The following is a 16,669-nucleotide window of genomic DNA, read 5'->3' as shown; positions in this document are numbered from 1 at the left end:
AGTTGACGTTTTTGGTTTGAATTGATTTTTTTTTCATTTAATCATACAAGAAAATCTTAATAAATCTCAACAGCGTTCAGGTAATGAACTTTGCATAAAATAACACCCCATGCTAACGTTCGACTCGTAAGAAACTTTCCATTGCTTTTGTTACCAGCCAGGTTCAGACTTTTTGGTGTGTATTATTATTTCTTAGCCGAAAGGCAACAGGAAACTTTTGGCGAAAACTTTCCCTTTACGTTGAACTTTATGAAAACACGTGCGTCCGCGTACGTTACTAACAGTTTTGGAGAGTTTTGAAACTTGGCAAGAGCACAAAGACAAGAATCAATTTCTGCATATGGGATGAAATAGTTTGGGTTTCATACAGGAGCATTTCTCTATTAAGAATCGTACAAGTAACTTGGTCATTTCACAGTTTGTCGCCGTCGTGCTAACTTGTCGAACGTGCATTTTGGGCCAAATTGAGTTAAGAACGCCATTTTGTGCAGCTCACAATGCCTCACCTTTTGACCTTCACAGATCCCCAAAATTCGATTTCAGTCCTGAGCAAAATGATCAAAGAATCTGAAAATGAATTCCGTTTTTCGATTTGAAATCATGTTCATTGAGCTAATCATGACACTTTGAGAATATGAAAATAAAGCTATTCATCAACATTGTCTTAATAATAGTTAACTTACTTTTTAAACTTTTAAAAATTTAATGAAAACTTCTTCTAGAAGTACCTTGAACCTGTCTTTACCTTGGTCAGTATGGTTCCGTACAATTCCGTACGCATTTTATTTGTACTCTTCATTTTGCGAAAAAATCTCAAACCTATCAACGTCATCCTGGCTATCAAAGTCACCCCGTTGTACGGTCCTTGAAAGTAACATGTTTAACTCCATTAAGATTTGAGTACCGTACGATATTCTGTAAATAAATTAATTAATAATTTCAAACAATAAAATTACAATTTTCCAAAATCCAGATTTATTCATTATTCAAATATATTGATTTGCTTTGACCGAAAAAAAACACAATTTTAACCATAGAATAGTATGGACTAAAATTTCACCGCTAAGTTATTTAAAAAAAATGTGTTGTTGTTTAAAATAGAATTTTCATTCTCAATATTTTTGACTTCTGTTTTTATCGTAAATTCGGAAAACATTAATCAATATAAGGCCATTCCAAATTTTTGATAAAAACAGTCAAAAAGATCACTTAATTTTACAATTGTTTTATTTTCAAATTAGAAAATAGAACATTTAATTTTGAGATATTGTTACTATACAATTATTGGTTGCTTGGATGGGATTTAAAAAAAATGTATCTTTTTCCGTTATTCGATGTATTTTATCTATCAGAGGTATAATCTTCATTGTCTCTTAGGCAATTTTATTGAAACTTTTCAAAAAAAGAAATCAGTATTGGACAATCATGGACCCTGTTTTTATGATATGGCATTATTTGTTAAAAAAATCAATAAGACCCTTGTAAATATTTTTCAAAAATCGTTCAAACAATCAGGGAGGCAAAAACAAACTTTTTTTTTTCAAAAAACTTCAAAATGTTAATTAAAATAGTAGTCAAATCAACTGAAAACAATCTAAAATTCATTTTTCTGCATTAATAATCATATTTATCATGTTTGGGTTAAATTACAAATATTTTGAATTTTTACGAAATTCCAATGCACAGCAAAACAAATACCTTTTTCCGCAAAAAAAATCGGCAATACTTAGATATTTTGGAAACTTATGTTTGCAAAACAACTGGAAAGATTTATTATTTGGTCAGAGTCGAGGAACATAAACCTAAAAAAATGTTTGTATCGGCTTAACCTCGCTGCAAAATTTTTGTCAATACTTTTCTATAGCTCAAAAGTTGTGGTTTTCCAATCTTTGAAACATAAAAAAATCAAAAATAAAAAACGGATTTTATGAAATGTGTTTTTTTTTTTTTTTTTTGTATATAAAGTCAAAGGATTAAAAATTGCATCTTTTGCGCTCGAGTAACGAATCTTGCAAAGCCTGGTACAGGAGTTATGTATTTGTGATTTTTGAAAAGTCAATCTAAAATATTTAAAAGTATTAAACCATTTTTAAGGACTTTAAGTCGAATTGAAAATTTTCTCATTTCACGCACTTTTTGCTACAGCACTCTGTGTCCAAATAAAAGGCAATTTAAAAATAAATTGTTTAAGTTAAAAGAGTCAATAGAAAAGTACCACAATTTTCTATGTTTGACTTTGTTCATTGGACTGCTGGTTGTTGTGATACATTTTCTTAAAGTAAACATTTTGTGAAAAAATAGTTTTCTCAGTTTTATCTAATGCATTCTCTTTATCCTGCAATATTTGGAAAACAATTGGTTCGACTTTTTCAAATTTTATACTTTTTTCAATTTAAAATAGAATGGTTTTTAAAATCAGGGTAACATTTAAAACAGTTTTAAATAAGTTTTAAAACCTTTCAAAAAGTCATTCTTTACTATAAAATTTAGTTTTTTTTTGTTTTTCGTTGATCTTTTTACGCAGCAGTTTGCGGTCAGATTTAAATTTTCCGAAGATGTATTTTTTTGATTTTAAACAGATTTTCTTGAGAGAATTAAGAGCGAGTTTTTCACCGATGTGAAACAGGTCGTATCGAGGTGCTCCGATTTGGATGAAACTTTCAGGGTTTGTTTGTCTATACATGAGATGAACTCATGTCAAATATGAGCCCTCTACGACAAAGGGAAGTGGGTTAAAACGGGCATTGAAGTTTGAGGTCCAAAACACATGAAATATCTTAAAATTGCTCGCATTTCCGTAAAACTTCATCAATTTCAACTCTTTTAGATGCATTCGAATGGTCTTTTGAAGCCCTTCAAAATGTGCTATAGACATCCAGGATTGGTTTGACTTTTTCTCATAGCTTTTGCAAATTACTGTTGAAAATGGATTTTTTTAAAATCTTAATAACTTTTGGCAACAGCCTCCAACACCCATACTCCCAAAGGTCAAAAGTTAGGGAATTTCATGGACTATAAGCCTACGGTATTAACTTTTTGGCCAATCGCAGTTTTTCTCATAGTTTGACGATTTTTCTAGAACAAACATTTTACAACGTTAGTTTTTGCCCTGTAGGCCGCCATAGTGGCACTTTTTGGTCTCAATTTTGTCATATTCGGAATCCTCAGAAAATTTTACATTAGATTGAGGTGTTGGAATTTTGAATTTGATTGGAAAAAATGCCATTTAGAATTAATAAAAATATTATTTAGAATTTTGTCGGATTAAGGGAAACACAAGTTTTCGCCTACTTGATACTGCATTTGACGTATTGATCATAGGGTAAATAAGATCTTTTTCTTTTTTCAATAATGTTTTATTTAATTATTTTTTAAATCAAAATTACAACTCCAATACTTCTAACTTACGTGAAATTGTCTGAGGATTACGAATATGACAAAATTGAGACCAAAAAATGCCGTCTTCTTGGCCTACAGGGCAAAAACTAACATTGTAAAATGTTAGTTCTAGAAAAATCGTAAAACTTTGAGAAAAACTGCGATTGGCCAAAAAGTTAATACCATAGGCTTATAGTCCATGAAATTTCCTAACTTTTGACATATGGGAAGATGGGTGTTGGAGGCTGTTGCCAAAAGTTATTAAGGTTTTAAAAAAATCCATTTTTAACAGTAATTTGCAAAAGCTATGAGAAAAGTCAAACCAATCCTGGATGTCTATAGTACATTTTGAAGGGCTTCAAAAGACCATTCAAATGCATCTAAGAGAGTTGAAATTGATGAAGTTTTACGGAAATGCGAGCAATTTTAAGATTTTTCATGTGTTTTGGACCTCAAACTTCAATGCCCGTTTTAACCCACTTCCCTTTGTCGTAGAGGGCTCATATTTGACATGAGTTCATCTCATGTATAGACAAACAAACCCTGAAAGTTTCATCCAAATCGGAGCACCTCGATACGACCTCTAGAACAAACCGAGCAGAATCTACAAATACTGCCTCTTAAGTCTTACAATAAAGTTATTTTTTTTTTGTCTTAGCAAAATATAAAGTCGAAGGTATTTTTGAAAATCAAACATTTGATTTCAAAATTCATTGAACCTCTTGATTTTTTAAAGTGTAAAACCATGTTAATTCTTTATAAATGTTATCATATTTAATGGTTTGAAAATATAATAAAAATCGATAAAATATTTGTTCTAGATACACACATTTCAAATAAAATGATCTGTAAATAATTCTCCGCCAACTCACACATCTGTTGCTCCGACCAGTTGTCCCTAATCACGAATCCGAGGTCCATTATTTGATAACTCGTGACGGAGGGGCAGTACGACCCCTTTCATTTTTGAGCATGCAAAAAAAGAGGTGTTTTCAATAATTTGCAGCCTGAAACGGTGATGAGATAGAAATCAAGTGTCAAAGGGACTTTTATGTAAAATTAGACGCCCGATTTGATGGCGTACTCAGAATTCAAAAAAAAAACGTATTTTTCATCGTTAAAACACTAAGCAAGTTTTAAAAAACGCCATTTTACGTTATTCGACTGTAAATTTTTTGAAACATGTCATTTTAAGGAAAATTTAATGTCATTTTCGAATCTACATTGATTAACAGTCAGGCAACTATGCCAGAAAAGTACCCGTAGACTACTAAGCCCCATTTTAGCGTTACATGGATTTTCAAAAAGCTGTAACTTGGTGAAAATTACATGAAATATCAACTTCACATATACCATTGGATTCGAAAATTAATCAACTTTAAGATAAAAATATTAAATATGGTGGTTCAGGGGGGCGGGTCCCCGGGGGGAGGGGCCAAAGGAAAAAAAACAGCGTTACATGGAATTCAAGGGCTCAGAGCACATCGTAAAATAACCCAAAATACCAACTTATATAGGTTTTTGAAAAGGGGAGAACCTCTACTTTAAGGGAAAAATATTTAAAACATGTTAAAAATATTTTAACAATTTTAAAAAAATAGTTATCGTAACTATTTTTACAAAAGTAATATTCATTTGAACTTATAGCCAAATTTTGAAGAAATATGGTCATGCGACATATCAAAATTCATGAAATTATTCAAGGAATCGATATATGAGCAGTTCAACCTGATTCGGTTGAACCGGTTCAAATAACCGGTACCGGTTGAACCGATTCCGGGGTTGTATCACTAACCATGTCATGCGACGTGTCAAAACTCTTCAAATTAGCTCAACAATCTTTTCGTAATAAATTTGAACCGATTCAGTTGAACCGGTTCAAATAACCGGTACCGGTCTGAACCGATTCAGTTTTTTTACTGCAAATCATGCCTTGCGACGTGTCAAAACTCTTCAAATTAGCTCAACAATCTTTTCGTGATAAATTTGAGCCGATTCAGTTGAACCGGTTCAAATAACCGGTACCGGTCTGAACCGATTCAGTGTTTTTACTGCAAATCATGCCTTGCGACGTGTCAAAACTCTTCAAATAATCTCAACAATCTTTTCGTGATAAATTTGAACCGATTCAGTTGAACCGGTTCATATAACCGGTACCGGTTTGAATCGATTCCTTGTTTTTACAGCAAACCATGTAGTGCGACGTGTCAACAATTTTCAAATAATCTCTACAATCTATTGGTACTGAATATGAACCGATTCAGTGAAACCGGTTCAAACAACCGGTACCGGTTTAAACCGATTCCGTGTTTTTACAACAAACCATGTAGTGCGACGTGTCGAACATTTTCAAATAATCTCAACATTATATTGGTACCGTCATCAGGGGTGACAATGGGTCTGGGGGGTGAGATTGGGTCATACAAATATCAGCATTTTTGTATGACCCAATGTCAACCCTGATGACGGTAATGAAATTGAACCAATATGGTTGAACCAGCGGCGGCCAGGAGCGGCCTTGGCTGGCTGGTTACGGTGTTCGCTTTGTAAGTAAATGGTCCTGGGTTCGATTCCCATCTGCTCCCAACGAGAAAGTATAGGAAACATAAATTTTGAAACTCTGAACATGAACGAAAAATCAAAGTCGCTCGAGTCGGGGTTCGATCCCCCGTCCTTTGAATTGGTAAGCAAAAATGCTAACCACTAGGCCCTCGCGACTTGGTGAGCTAAAATTGGAATTAGGAATACTGTTACTATCATCTATATACGCGCTGGATCCTTGTCCATTTGACAAGGGTTCGGAAGTTCTAAATAACGTTTGAATCCGATTGATCCAAACGTTCTTCAGAGCGGGGCTTGTCGATAAAGCTGAAGTACCTCGCGCTCGGCTAGCCAGCGTAGAAATGGGTCACCGATGCTCGGCAGAGCTAACACCTTCCAAATGCCTATGCGAGTTATTTGCATGTATAGAATGTAGATCTAAAAATACATGGAAAAAATTTGTAAGAAGCGACCGCGTGGTCCCATTTGGTTGGTTGCACACACACGCACACACACATGGTTGAACCAGATCAAATCAATAAATTGAAAAATTGTAAATTAATAAATTGATAAATTGATAAATTGATAAATTGATAAATTAATAAATTGATAAATTGATAAATTGATAAATTGATAAATTGATAAATTGATAAATTGATAAATTGATAAATTGATAAATTGATAAATTGATAAATTAATAAATTGATAAATTGATAAGTTGATAAATTGATAAATTGATAAATTGATAAATTGATAAATTGATAAATTAATAAATTGATAAATTGATAAATTGATAAATTGATAAATTGATAAATTGATAAATTGATAAATTGATAAATTGATAAATTGATAAATTGATAAATTGATAAATTGATAAATTGATAAATTGATAAATTGATAAATTGATAAATTGATAAATTGATAAATTGATAAATTGATAAATTGATAAATTGATAAATTGATAAATTGATAAATTGATAAATTGATAAATTGATAAATTGATAAATTGATAAATTGATAAATTGATAAATTGATAAATTGATAAATTGATAAATTGATAAATTGATAAATTGATAAATTGATAAATTGATAAATTGATAAATTGATAAATTGATAAATTGATAAATTGATAAATTGATAAATTGATAAATTGATAAATTGATAAATTGATAAATTGATAAATTGATAAATTGATAAATTGATAAATTGATAAATTGATAAATTGATAAATTGATAAATTGATAAATTGATAAATTGATAAATTGATAAATTGATAAATTGATAAATTGATAAATTGATAAATTGATAAATTGATAAATTGATAAATTGATAAATTGATAAATTGATAAATTGATAAATTGATAAATTGATAAATTGATAAATTGATAAATTGATAAATTGATAAATTGATAAATTGATAAATTGATAAATTGATAAATTGATAAATTGATAAATTGATAAATTGATAAATTGATAAATTGATAAATTGATAAATTGATAAATTGATAAATTGATAAATTGATAAATTGATAAATTGATAAATTGATAAATTGATAAATTGATAAATTGATAAATTGATAAATTGAAATGAATAAATTTTGCCAGGCCTTCGGATAACCGAGTCTGGACTGTACTTTGATCGAAATTTACAAGTTTTTTAAAATGTTTTTTGCCCCCTGATGTTTCGAGTAGATTTCGAAGGGATGGGAGTGACAAAACTATGAAAAATATTTGCAGTAGCCTTATGTAAAACGTCGCATGACCATATCATTGCAGTAAAATCATGGAATATGTGCAAATCGTTACCAGATTTTTGAAACAGTACAACAAAATAGGTTCAAATTATTCACGAAAACAGGTCGCATTACTTGGATTGCTATAAAACATAAAATTGGTCCTTACCGGTACCGGTAATTTGATCTGGTTCAACCATATTGGTTCAATTTCATTACCGTCATCAGGGGTGACATTGGGTATGACCCAATCTCACCCCCCAGACCCATTGTCACCCCTGATGACGGTACCAATATAATGTTGAGATTATTTGAAAATGTTCGACACGTCGCACGACATGGTTTGTTGTAAAAACATGGAATCGGTTTAAACCGGTTCCAGTTGTTTGAACCGGTTTCACTGAATCGGTTCATATTCAGTACCAATAGATTGTAGAGATTATTTGAAAATTGTTGACACGTCGCACTACATGGTTTGCTGTAAAAACAAGGAATCGATTCAAACCGAAACCGGTTATATGAACCGGTTCAACTGAATCGGTTCAAAATTATCACGAAAAGATTGTTGAGATTATTTGAAGAGTTTCGACACGTCGCATGGCATGATTTGCAGTAAAAACACGGAATCGGTTCAAACCGGTACCGGTTATTTTAATTGGTTCAAATTTATCACGAAAAGTTTGTTGAGATTATTTGAAGAGTTTTGACACGTCGCAAGGCATGATTTGCAGTAAAAACACTGAACCGGTTCAGACCGGTACCGGTTATTTGAACCGGTTCAACTGAATCGGTTCAAATTTATCACGAAAAGATTGTTGAGCTAATTTGAAGAGTTTTGACACGTCGCAAGGCATGATTTGCAGTAAAAACACTGAATCGGTTCAGACCGGTACCGGTTATTTGAACCGGTTTAACTGAATCGGTTCAAATTTATCACGAAAAGATTGTTGAGCTAATTTGGAGAGTTTTGACACGTCGCATGGCATGGTTAGTGATACAACCCCGGAATCGGTTCAACCGGTACCGGTTATTTGAACCGGTTCAACCGAATCAGGTTGAACTGCTCATATATCGATTCCTTGAATAATTTCATGAATTTTGATATGTCGCATGACCATATTTCTTCAAAATTTGGCTATAAGTTCAAATGAATATTACTTTTATAAAAATAGTTACGATAACTATTTTTTTAAAATTGTTAAAATATTTTTAACATGTTTTAAATATTTTTCCCTTAAAGTAGAGGTTCTCCCCTTTTCAAAAACCTATATAAGTTGGTATTTTGGGTTATTTTACGATGTGCTCTGAGCCCTTGAATTCCATGTAACGCTGTTTTTTTTCCTTTGGCCCCTTCCCCCGGGGACCCGCCCCCCTAAACCACCATACTAAATATTTTTATCTTAAAGTTGATTAATTTTCGAATCCAATGGTATATATGAAGTTGATATTTCATGTAATTTTCACCAAGTTACAGCTTTTTGAAAATCCATGTAACGCTGAAACGGGGCTTAGTAACTTGACTGTTAAGAAGGGTAATTTTTTTCATTAAGAACTTGAATTTTGAAATTTCGTGTGTTTTCTGATTTTGCAGGGTTATTTTTTAGAGTGTGTATTCTACAAACTTGTACATCAGACAATTACAAAAATTTTGACATATAAACATCGCGATAACTCGTGATGTTTATATGCAAACTTCTTATGTTTATGTTTCATTTTTTTTGTTATTGTCTGTTCTACAACTTTGTGAAACATTATTACACTCTAAAAATAACCCTGCAAAGTTAGAAAAAAAACACGAAATTTTAAAATGAACATTTTTGTTCTGAATGAAAAAAATACCCTTCTGGGTCAATGTAGATTCGAAAAGTATATTAAATTTTCTTTAAAATGACATGTTCAAAAAAATTTTACATTCGAGTAACGGAAAATGGGAGATTTTTTTTAAACTTTTTTAGTGTTTTTTTCGATTAAAATACGTTTTCGCCTGATTTTACATAAAAGTTCCTTTGACACCAAATTTCTATCTCATCACCGTTTCAGGCTGAACATTATTGATAAACACCTCTTTTTTCGCAAGTTAAAAAATGAAAGGGGCCGTAACGCCCCTCCGTCACGAGAAATCAAAAAAAAAATGAAAATGAATAAAGATGATTCTATGAATAAAATCGTATTAAATGGACTTTGTTTTATCTCTTCAAACTACTTCCCCCGAGAAGATTAATTTTCTTCCCACAAAAAACACAATCTCGGATAAATTTAGCCCCTACCAAGCGGCAAGTGCCACCAAGTCCATAATTCAAATGCTGTCGTTTTTTGTTTCTTTCTAAAAACAGCTCGCTTTCCCTTCCATTAAGCCTAGGATGAAAAGGATTTTATGAATTTCCTTCACGACTTCCCCTCGACCTGGGCCGTAATCACTCAACCGGCGGCTGCGGCAGCGACTTATTCCAAGCAAGAAGCCACAAAGACTTCCGCCGCCCCCACGTGCAGCTTCAGCGACAGTCGAGGGTTGCATCCTTTTCCGCCGACAACTCTCTCGGTCGGGATGCATTCTTTTCGCTGGTATTTTGTTTCTTTTTTTTTTGGTTTTTAGGGGAGGTTTGCTAGCAGTTTGAATGGTTTTCATATTTTTTGATTTTTTTTGTAGATCTTTATTATTACAGTTTTCTTGAGCTTATGTTTTTGTGTTTCAAATGCAGCTTCTCAAATCAAATCTTGGCGACTTTCCTCTAAACTTAAGACAAACACAGGGAAAACCTGCAGCATCGCTTTTCTCGTATGCAAAGCGCGTTCATCTCATTGTGTCTTCACTCTTTCCAGTGCTGCAATTTCTCTTTCTCCAAACCACCACCACCACCACCATGCAAATCGTGAACATTTTCTTCAATTGTCTTCACATTTTCTAATGTGGTGTTGTTGTTTCTCTTTTTTTTTTCATTCTTTTTCCGTCGTGCACTATTTTCCGGAATGGCATTGTCTTGGACGTCGTCTTCGCAACTGTGGAAACATCCTGCTGAATGCCACCCCCACCACTCATCAACAACCGAAAAAAAAAAAACAAAAAAAAACAGACTCAAAATAAAGCGGGCCGTGCAGAGCGACACCGGCAACTACACGTGTGTGCCGACGATGGCCAAATCATCCAGCGTGTATGCACACGTAATTAGTGGTAAGTTATGGCTTCAAGTTTCTTCTTTGTACAATCTACTTTCTTTACGCTCAGAAGTGTGGGTACAGTGCGTTGCTACACGTGTACGTACACGCGTGGGTGGGGTAAGGAGGAGTTTTTGTGCATGTGTGGGTTTTAATTAACAAACGATATTTATGGTGCCACACCCGGAAAGTGAGTTGTGGGTGCGACACAAAAGGAAAGGAAATCTTTGTTGCAGCCCCAGATCGTATGTTCACACGTGTGCCGAATAGGGTGTCTTCAATCAAATCTTCAATTTATTTTTTTCATGACATTTGTTTTTTATGTCAAGTGATTTATGTCAAATAATCAATTATATCAAATCAATTCAAATTCAAATGGGGGGCAGAAAAAAAATTACAAATCATAGTTTCAACATTTCATTGAAAAAGTTGTTTTAACATGCATAATTATCAGCAAAAAAACGAAATTCACGGAGCTAATTTTTTTTGCGGAATTCCACAAAAATTAGAAGTATTTTTTCGTCTTTGCCCCAAGCATGCTAAAAATGATTATCTACGCAGCTCAGATTGTTTCAGTTGATTAAACTTTTTTTTTCAATGAAATATTAAAGTTTTTTGTTAGCTCCATGATTTTCGGACCGATTTTTAAGAGCGACATAAGCTTTGAAAATATTTGGAACGGTCTTAAATTAAAAAAGAGTTGTAAAATACAATCAAAAATTTTGAAATTAAACTTTTTGAGCAAGATTATATTTTTTGCAGCAAATAAAAAAAAGAACTGTACAATAAAATTTTATCAACAATACGAATGCAGACTGCTTCAATCATGCTTGTCTAGATGATTATAAGGCTGGTACAAATTTTATTCATAGTCAAAGTTGGCCCGAAAAATCAGGGGGCAAAAAATACCTTTTTAAAAAACATCAAAATTTCAATGGAAATTTAAGTAAAATCAGCTGAAACCGAAAATTTTGTTTTCGTCAAATGTTTCATTTTTTTAAATGAATGATTGCAAATTAACTGAACTAGTTCATTTTAAAACACTTTTCCATGCAAATGCTGAAAATATGGCTTGTTGTTTCAATATATTTACTTTTTATTTTTTGCCCTAAGATGATATCTCCATTAATATGTTGATGCTTTTTTCTCTGATTTTTCGAGTTAATATTGAAGGGATGCCATGAACATATAAAACAAATATTTGCAGTGATCTAATAAAATCAAAATAAACAACTTTATTCTAACATTTGTTAGCCAAGTGTGCTTTAAATACCAAAAAAATCTAAAATTTCAAAATTTTCCTAGCTTCTGCCAGATGTAAATAAACACATTATTAGGAGTAACATTAAACCTTTTTTCTGACATATAAGATGTACCCCTTTTTAGATGTAATTTTACCACGATTTTTATAACTATGTAGCTCTAAAATCATTGGTAAATTTTAAATAGCTTTGATGAAAATTTAAAGGGCATTTAAAGGGCAAACCAAAATATTTTCAGAGGTGAGCAAGTTTGATCATGACTTCTACAGGTAAGCAGTTCTCTAGGATTTTGGTCATTCGATTTTTTTTTTGTATTTTTTAAACCGACTGAAACTTTTTTGGTGCCTTCGGTATGCCCAAAGAAGCCATTGTGCATCATTAGTTTGTCCAAATAATATTCCATACAAATTTGACAGCTGGTCAACGGCCATACAAAAATGATGTATGAAAATTCAAAAATCTGTATCTTTTGAAGGAATTTTTTGATCGATTTGGTGTCTTCGGCAAAGTTGTAGGTATGGATATAGACTACACAGGAAAAAAATAATACACGGTAAAAAATTTTTGGTGATTTTTTTATTTAACTTTTTATCACTAAAACTTGATTTACAAAAAAACACTAATTTTAATTTTTTTTTTATTTTTTGATATGTTTTAGAAGACATAAAATGTCAACTTTTCAGAAATTTCCAGGTTGTGCAAAAATTCATTGACCGAGTTATGAATTTTTTAATCAATACTGATTTTTTTTAAAAAATCGAAATTTTGGTCGTAAAAATTTTTCAACTTCATTTTTCGATGTAAAATCAAATTTGCAATCAAAAAGTACTTTTCAAGTTACAGCCATATTTAAGTGACTTTTTTGAAAATAGTCGCAGTTTTTCATTTTTTTAAATTAGTGCACTTGTTTGCCAAGTTTTGAAAAAAATATTTTTGAAAAGCTGAGAAAATTCTCTATATTTTGCTTCTTCGGACTTTGTTGATACGACCCTTAGTTGCTGAGAAATTGCCATGCAAAGGTTTAAAAACAGGAAAATTGATGTTTTCTAAGTCTCACCAACAACCCACCATTTTCTAATGTCGATATCTCAGCAAATTATGGTCCAATTTACAATGTTAAAACATGAAACATTCGTGAAATTTTCCGATCTTTTTGAAAAAAATATTTTCAAAAATTTTAAATCAAGACTAACATATCAAAAGGGCAAAATATTGAATGTTTGGTCTTTTTGAAATGTTAGTCTTGATTTGAAAAAAAATTTTTCAAAAAGATCGGAAAATTTCTCAAATGTTTTATATTTTAACATTGAAAACCGGACCATTAGTTGCTGAGATATTGACGAAAGAAAATGGTGGGTTGTTTGGGTAAGACTTAGAAAACATCAATTTTCCTGTTTTTAAACCTATGCATTGCAATATCTCAGCAACTAAAGGTCGTATCAACAAAGTCCAAAGAAGCAAAATATAGAGAATTTTCTCAGCTTTTCAAAAATATTTTTTCGAAACTGGGCAAACATGAGCACTTATTTTAAAAAATGAAAAACTGCGACTATTTTCAAAAAAGTCACTTCAATATGGCTATAACTTGAAAACGGTGCACTTTATCAAAATTTCACTAAAGTACTTTTTAATTGCAAATTTGATTTTACATCGAAAAATGAAGTTTAAAAATTTTTACGACCAAAATTTCGATTTTTTGAAAAAAACAGTATTGATTAAAAAAATCATAACTTGGTCAATGATTTTTTGCACAGCCTGGAAATTTCTGAAAAGTTGGCATTTTATGTCCTCTAAAACATATAAAAAAATAAAAAAAAATAATAATAGTGTTTTTTCGTAAATCAAGTTTTAGTGATAAAAAGTTAAATAAAAAAATCACCATTTTTTTACCGTGTATTATTTTTTTCCAGTGTAGTCCGTATCCACACACCTACAACTTTGCCGAAGACACCAAATCGATCAAAAAATTCCTTCAAAAGATACAGATTTTTGAATTTTCATGCACCATTTTTGTATGGACATCTGCCAAATTTGTATGGAAAATTATATGGACAAACTAATGATGCAAAATGGCTTCTTTGGGCATACCGAAGGCACCAAAAAAGTTTCAGTCGGATTAAAAAATACCAAAATTAAAATTGAGGAAAAAAGACCGATTTCGTAGAGAATTGCTCAGGTGAAAAATTCACTAGCAAAAACTTTAAACTGATCTACGATTTCGAAATTTATGTTGTTGATAAAAAATATCCATTCGAAAGATACAGTTTGTGAATATTTTAATAACCTTTTTGTATGGACGGTTGAAGAAAAATGTATGGAGGCTTGTATGCACGAACCAATGATGCAAATGACTTATTTGGCAATAGAAAAAAAATAAACCTTAATTTTCATTCAAATCAAAAAACACTAGCATTGAATTTTTAAAAAAATGCTTGTTTTTGAGAGAATTGCTCTGTAGCGGAAAGATATCAGTTTTTGGCATCTAAATCATTTTTTTGCTCAAGGAGTGTTATACGCACATTTTCTGTGAAAAAAAAGTTAAATTCAACCTTTTCTTTTCAAATTTTTTCTCATCAATAATTAGAGCTTTTTCGAAAGTATCAAATCGATTTTTATTTTCTAGATACCGATTTTTGAATATTTTTACCCTCTACAACAAAACCCTGTCTCTAGACGGGCCTCGATCTAAAAAAATCGTTAAATATCCATTTTTCAACAAATTTTTGATCTTTAAAAGGCATGAAAACGAAGAATTCTTCAAGTTGTAGATATTTTTTGGGTAGGAAGTTTAACTTTTTTATGTGACTTTGCCAATGTTTTTTAAAGTGTCAATTTTCAAGGGTCTGCTGTGTTTTTTACTAAAATTTCCTATATTTTAAGTGAAAAGAAGTATGCAGTAATTTTTGTAGTTTCTCAAACTATGCCTCTAAGCATTGTTTTACAATTTAAATGATAACTGTGCCATTCGATAGCAGAAACTGTGAAAAACAAGCAAAAAATCAAAAAATTAATATGACTGTAAAAACATGAAAAAAACAATTGAAGGCAAAATTCAATGATAGAAGGTAGTAAAATAGATCAAATATTACCAGAAACAAACATAAAATAAACAAGATATATGCAAATTAAAACAATCAAATTTAAACAAATAAAACATAAAACAAGAGAATCAAAGTTTTCCGTAGAACAAAAGTTGCGCAAAATGATTTCCTAAAAACGAAATAAATAAAAAATTCGAAAAAAATTGGGCAGTATTTTATAAAGTTTTGTTTAGACAATCCAGGATTGGCAAATTTGTTTCTGTTGTCAGCAAAATAAAAAAAAAATCAAAATAATTGTTCACTATTTACTTATATGAAAAGTATAATACGATTGCAAAAAATAATTAAAAATGATTCAAGTAAGATTGGACATATTGTGAATAAATTTTCTTGTTCTGAAGTTTTTATTTGATACATTATACATTTTATTGATCTTTAAACTGACTATTTAATTTAAATAACATAAAAAGTTGATATTGATTTTTTATAAAGGGATTTTGAACAACTCCTTTCATCAAGATTTAACTTTGATGGTGCAATTAGAAAATGAAATTAGATTCTTAATTTTATACAAACTGGTCAGTTTAGTTCCATCTTGGTCACCCTAGACCCCAACCCAAACTCACACACGAAACCAGAAATGAGTAACTTCCAAGTGCAAAGTAAACTTCTTATCAGTGCCCGGAAAATCGAATGTTGGCCAACTCTACACTTGCTTGGTTCAGAAGCTTCTGTGGGAAGTGCATGCAAAACTTTAGCGGACAAAGTGATGCAATTTATTGAGGAAGCCGGCCGGCAGTCGTTTCCAGAGACACTTTTCCGTACAGCATTGTGTGTGTGTGTGCGACTTTTTCCGAGCGAGCCTTTTCCAGATAATAACACAAACTTTGCAACAGAAACTTGCCCACAACACGGAGCACAATTTGTATGCAAGAACCATTGCCCTTCCGGGTGCAATGAAAGCTAAATTTGCCGTTATCAGGATGAAATTGAATTTTGCGAGTGCTTCTCGTACTGCATTTAAAACCTTCATTCAGCTTCCGCAGGCTGATTTGATGAGATTTTCTTTTTGCTAAAAAAAAAAAAGCAATCATTTGCTCACACGCACCGAAAATTCAAGCGAATATTCACCGGAAGTTGTTCCCATTCCACTATCCACGCAACAGTTGCCGAAGTTTTTAATTACTTTTTACGACTTGACGTACAACTTTTCAAATTTACGACCTGGAGTTGTCTTTTCGCAATACAAAATGTAAGAAGCAAAAAAACCCGCTCGAAAATGAGTCCCAATTGACGCCAGCAGAGGGATAGTGGAAATTTAGTTGCAGCTATTAAAAGCTTTTTCACGACTTGCGACGGGGACATGTAGCTGCTAATAGGGACGAGCCCCATTTCCCCCCCACTTCTCCCGTTTGGGGACCGTATCAGGAAACGAATTATTGCTTTTGGAGTAAAATTTGTTACACCGCACCGCAGCCAGAACTATTACAATGTGGGTAAGTTTTGCACGTGTGAGCGGGACGAGTTTTTTTTTACGATTTTTAACGTTAAGGGAGAGGAT

General features: G+C 32.0%; 1 protein-coding gene across 9 annotated transcripts in view; it reads left to right on the top strand.

The window, feature by feature from the left end:
• Positions 1-16,669, top strand: part of LOC6046162 (zwei Ig domain protein zig-8) — a 187,066-nt gene that overhangs the window by 148,019 nt on the left and 22,378 nt on the right. For all 9 annotated transcript variants that reach the window (XM_038264950.1, XM_038264945.1, XM_038264949.1 and 6 more), the window contains one exon: positions 10,724-10,821. In XM_038264950.1, the coding sequence (XP_038120878.1) occupies positions 10,724-10,821 (98 nt within the window). The remainder of the gene's footprint in view (positions 1-10,723; positions 10,822-16,669) is intronic.

This window comes from Culex quinquefasciatus, chromosome 3, assembly GCF_015732765.1.
Source record: "Culex quinquefasciatus strain JHB chromosome 3, VPISU_Cqui_1.0_pri_paternal, whole genome shotgun sequence".
NCBI classification, from domain to species: domain Eukaryota; kingdom Metazoa; phylum Arthropoda; class Insecta; order Diptera; family Culicidae; genus Culex; species Culex quinquefasciatus.
This window is presented reverse-complemented; position numbering and strand designations above follow the sequence as displayed.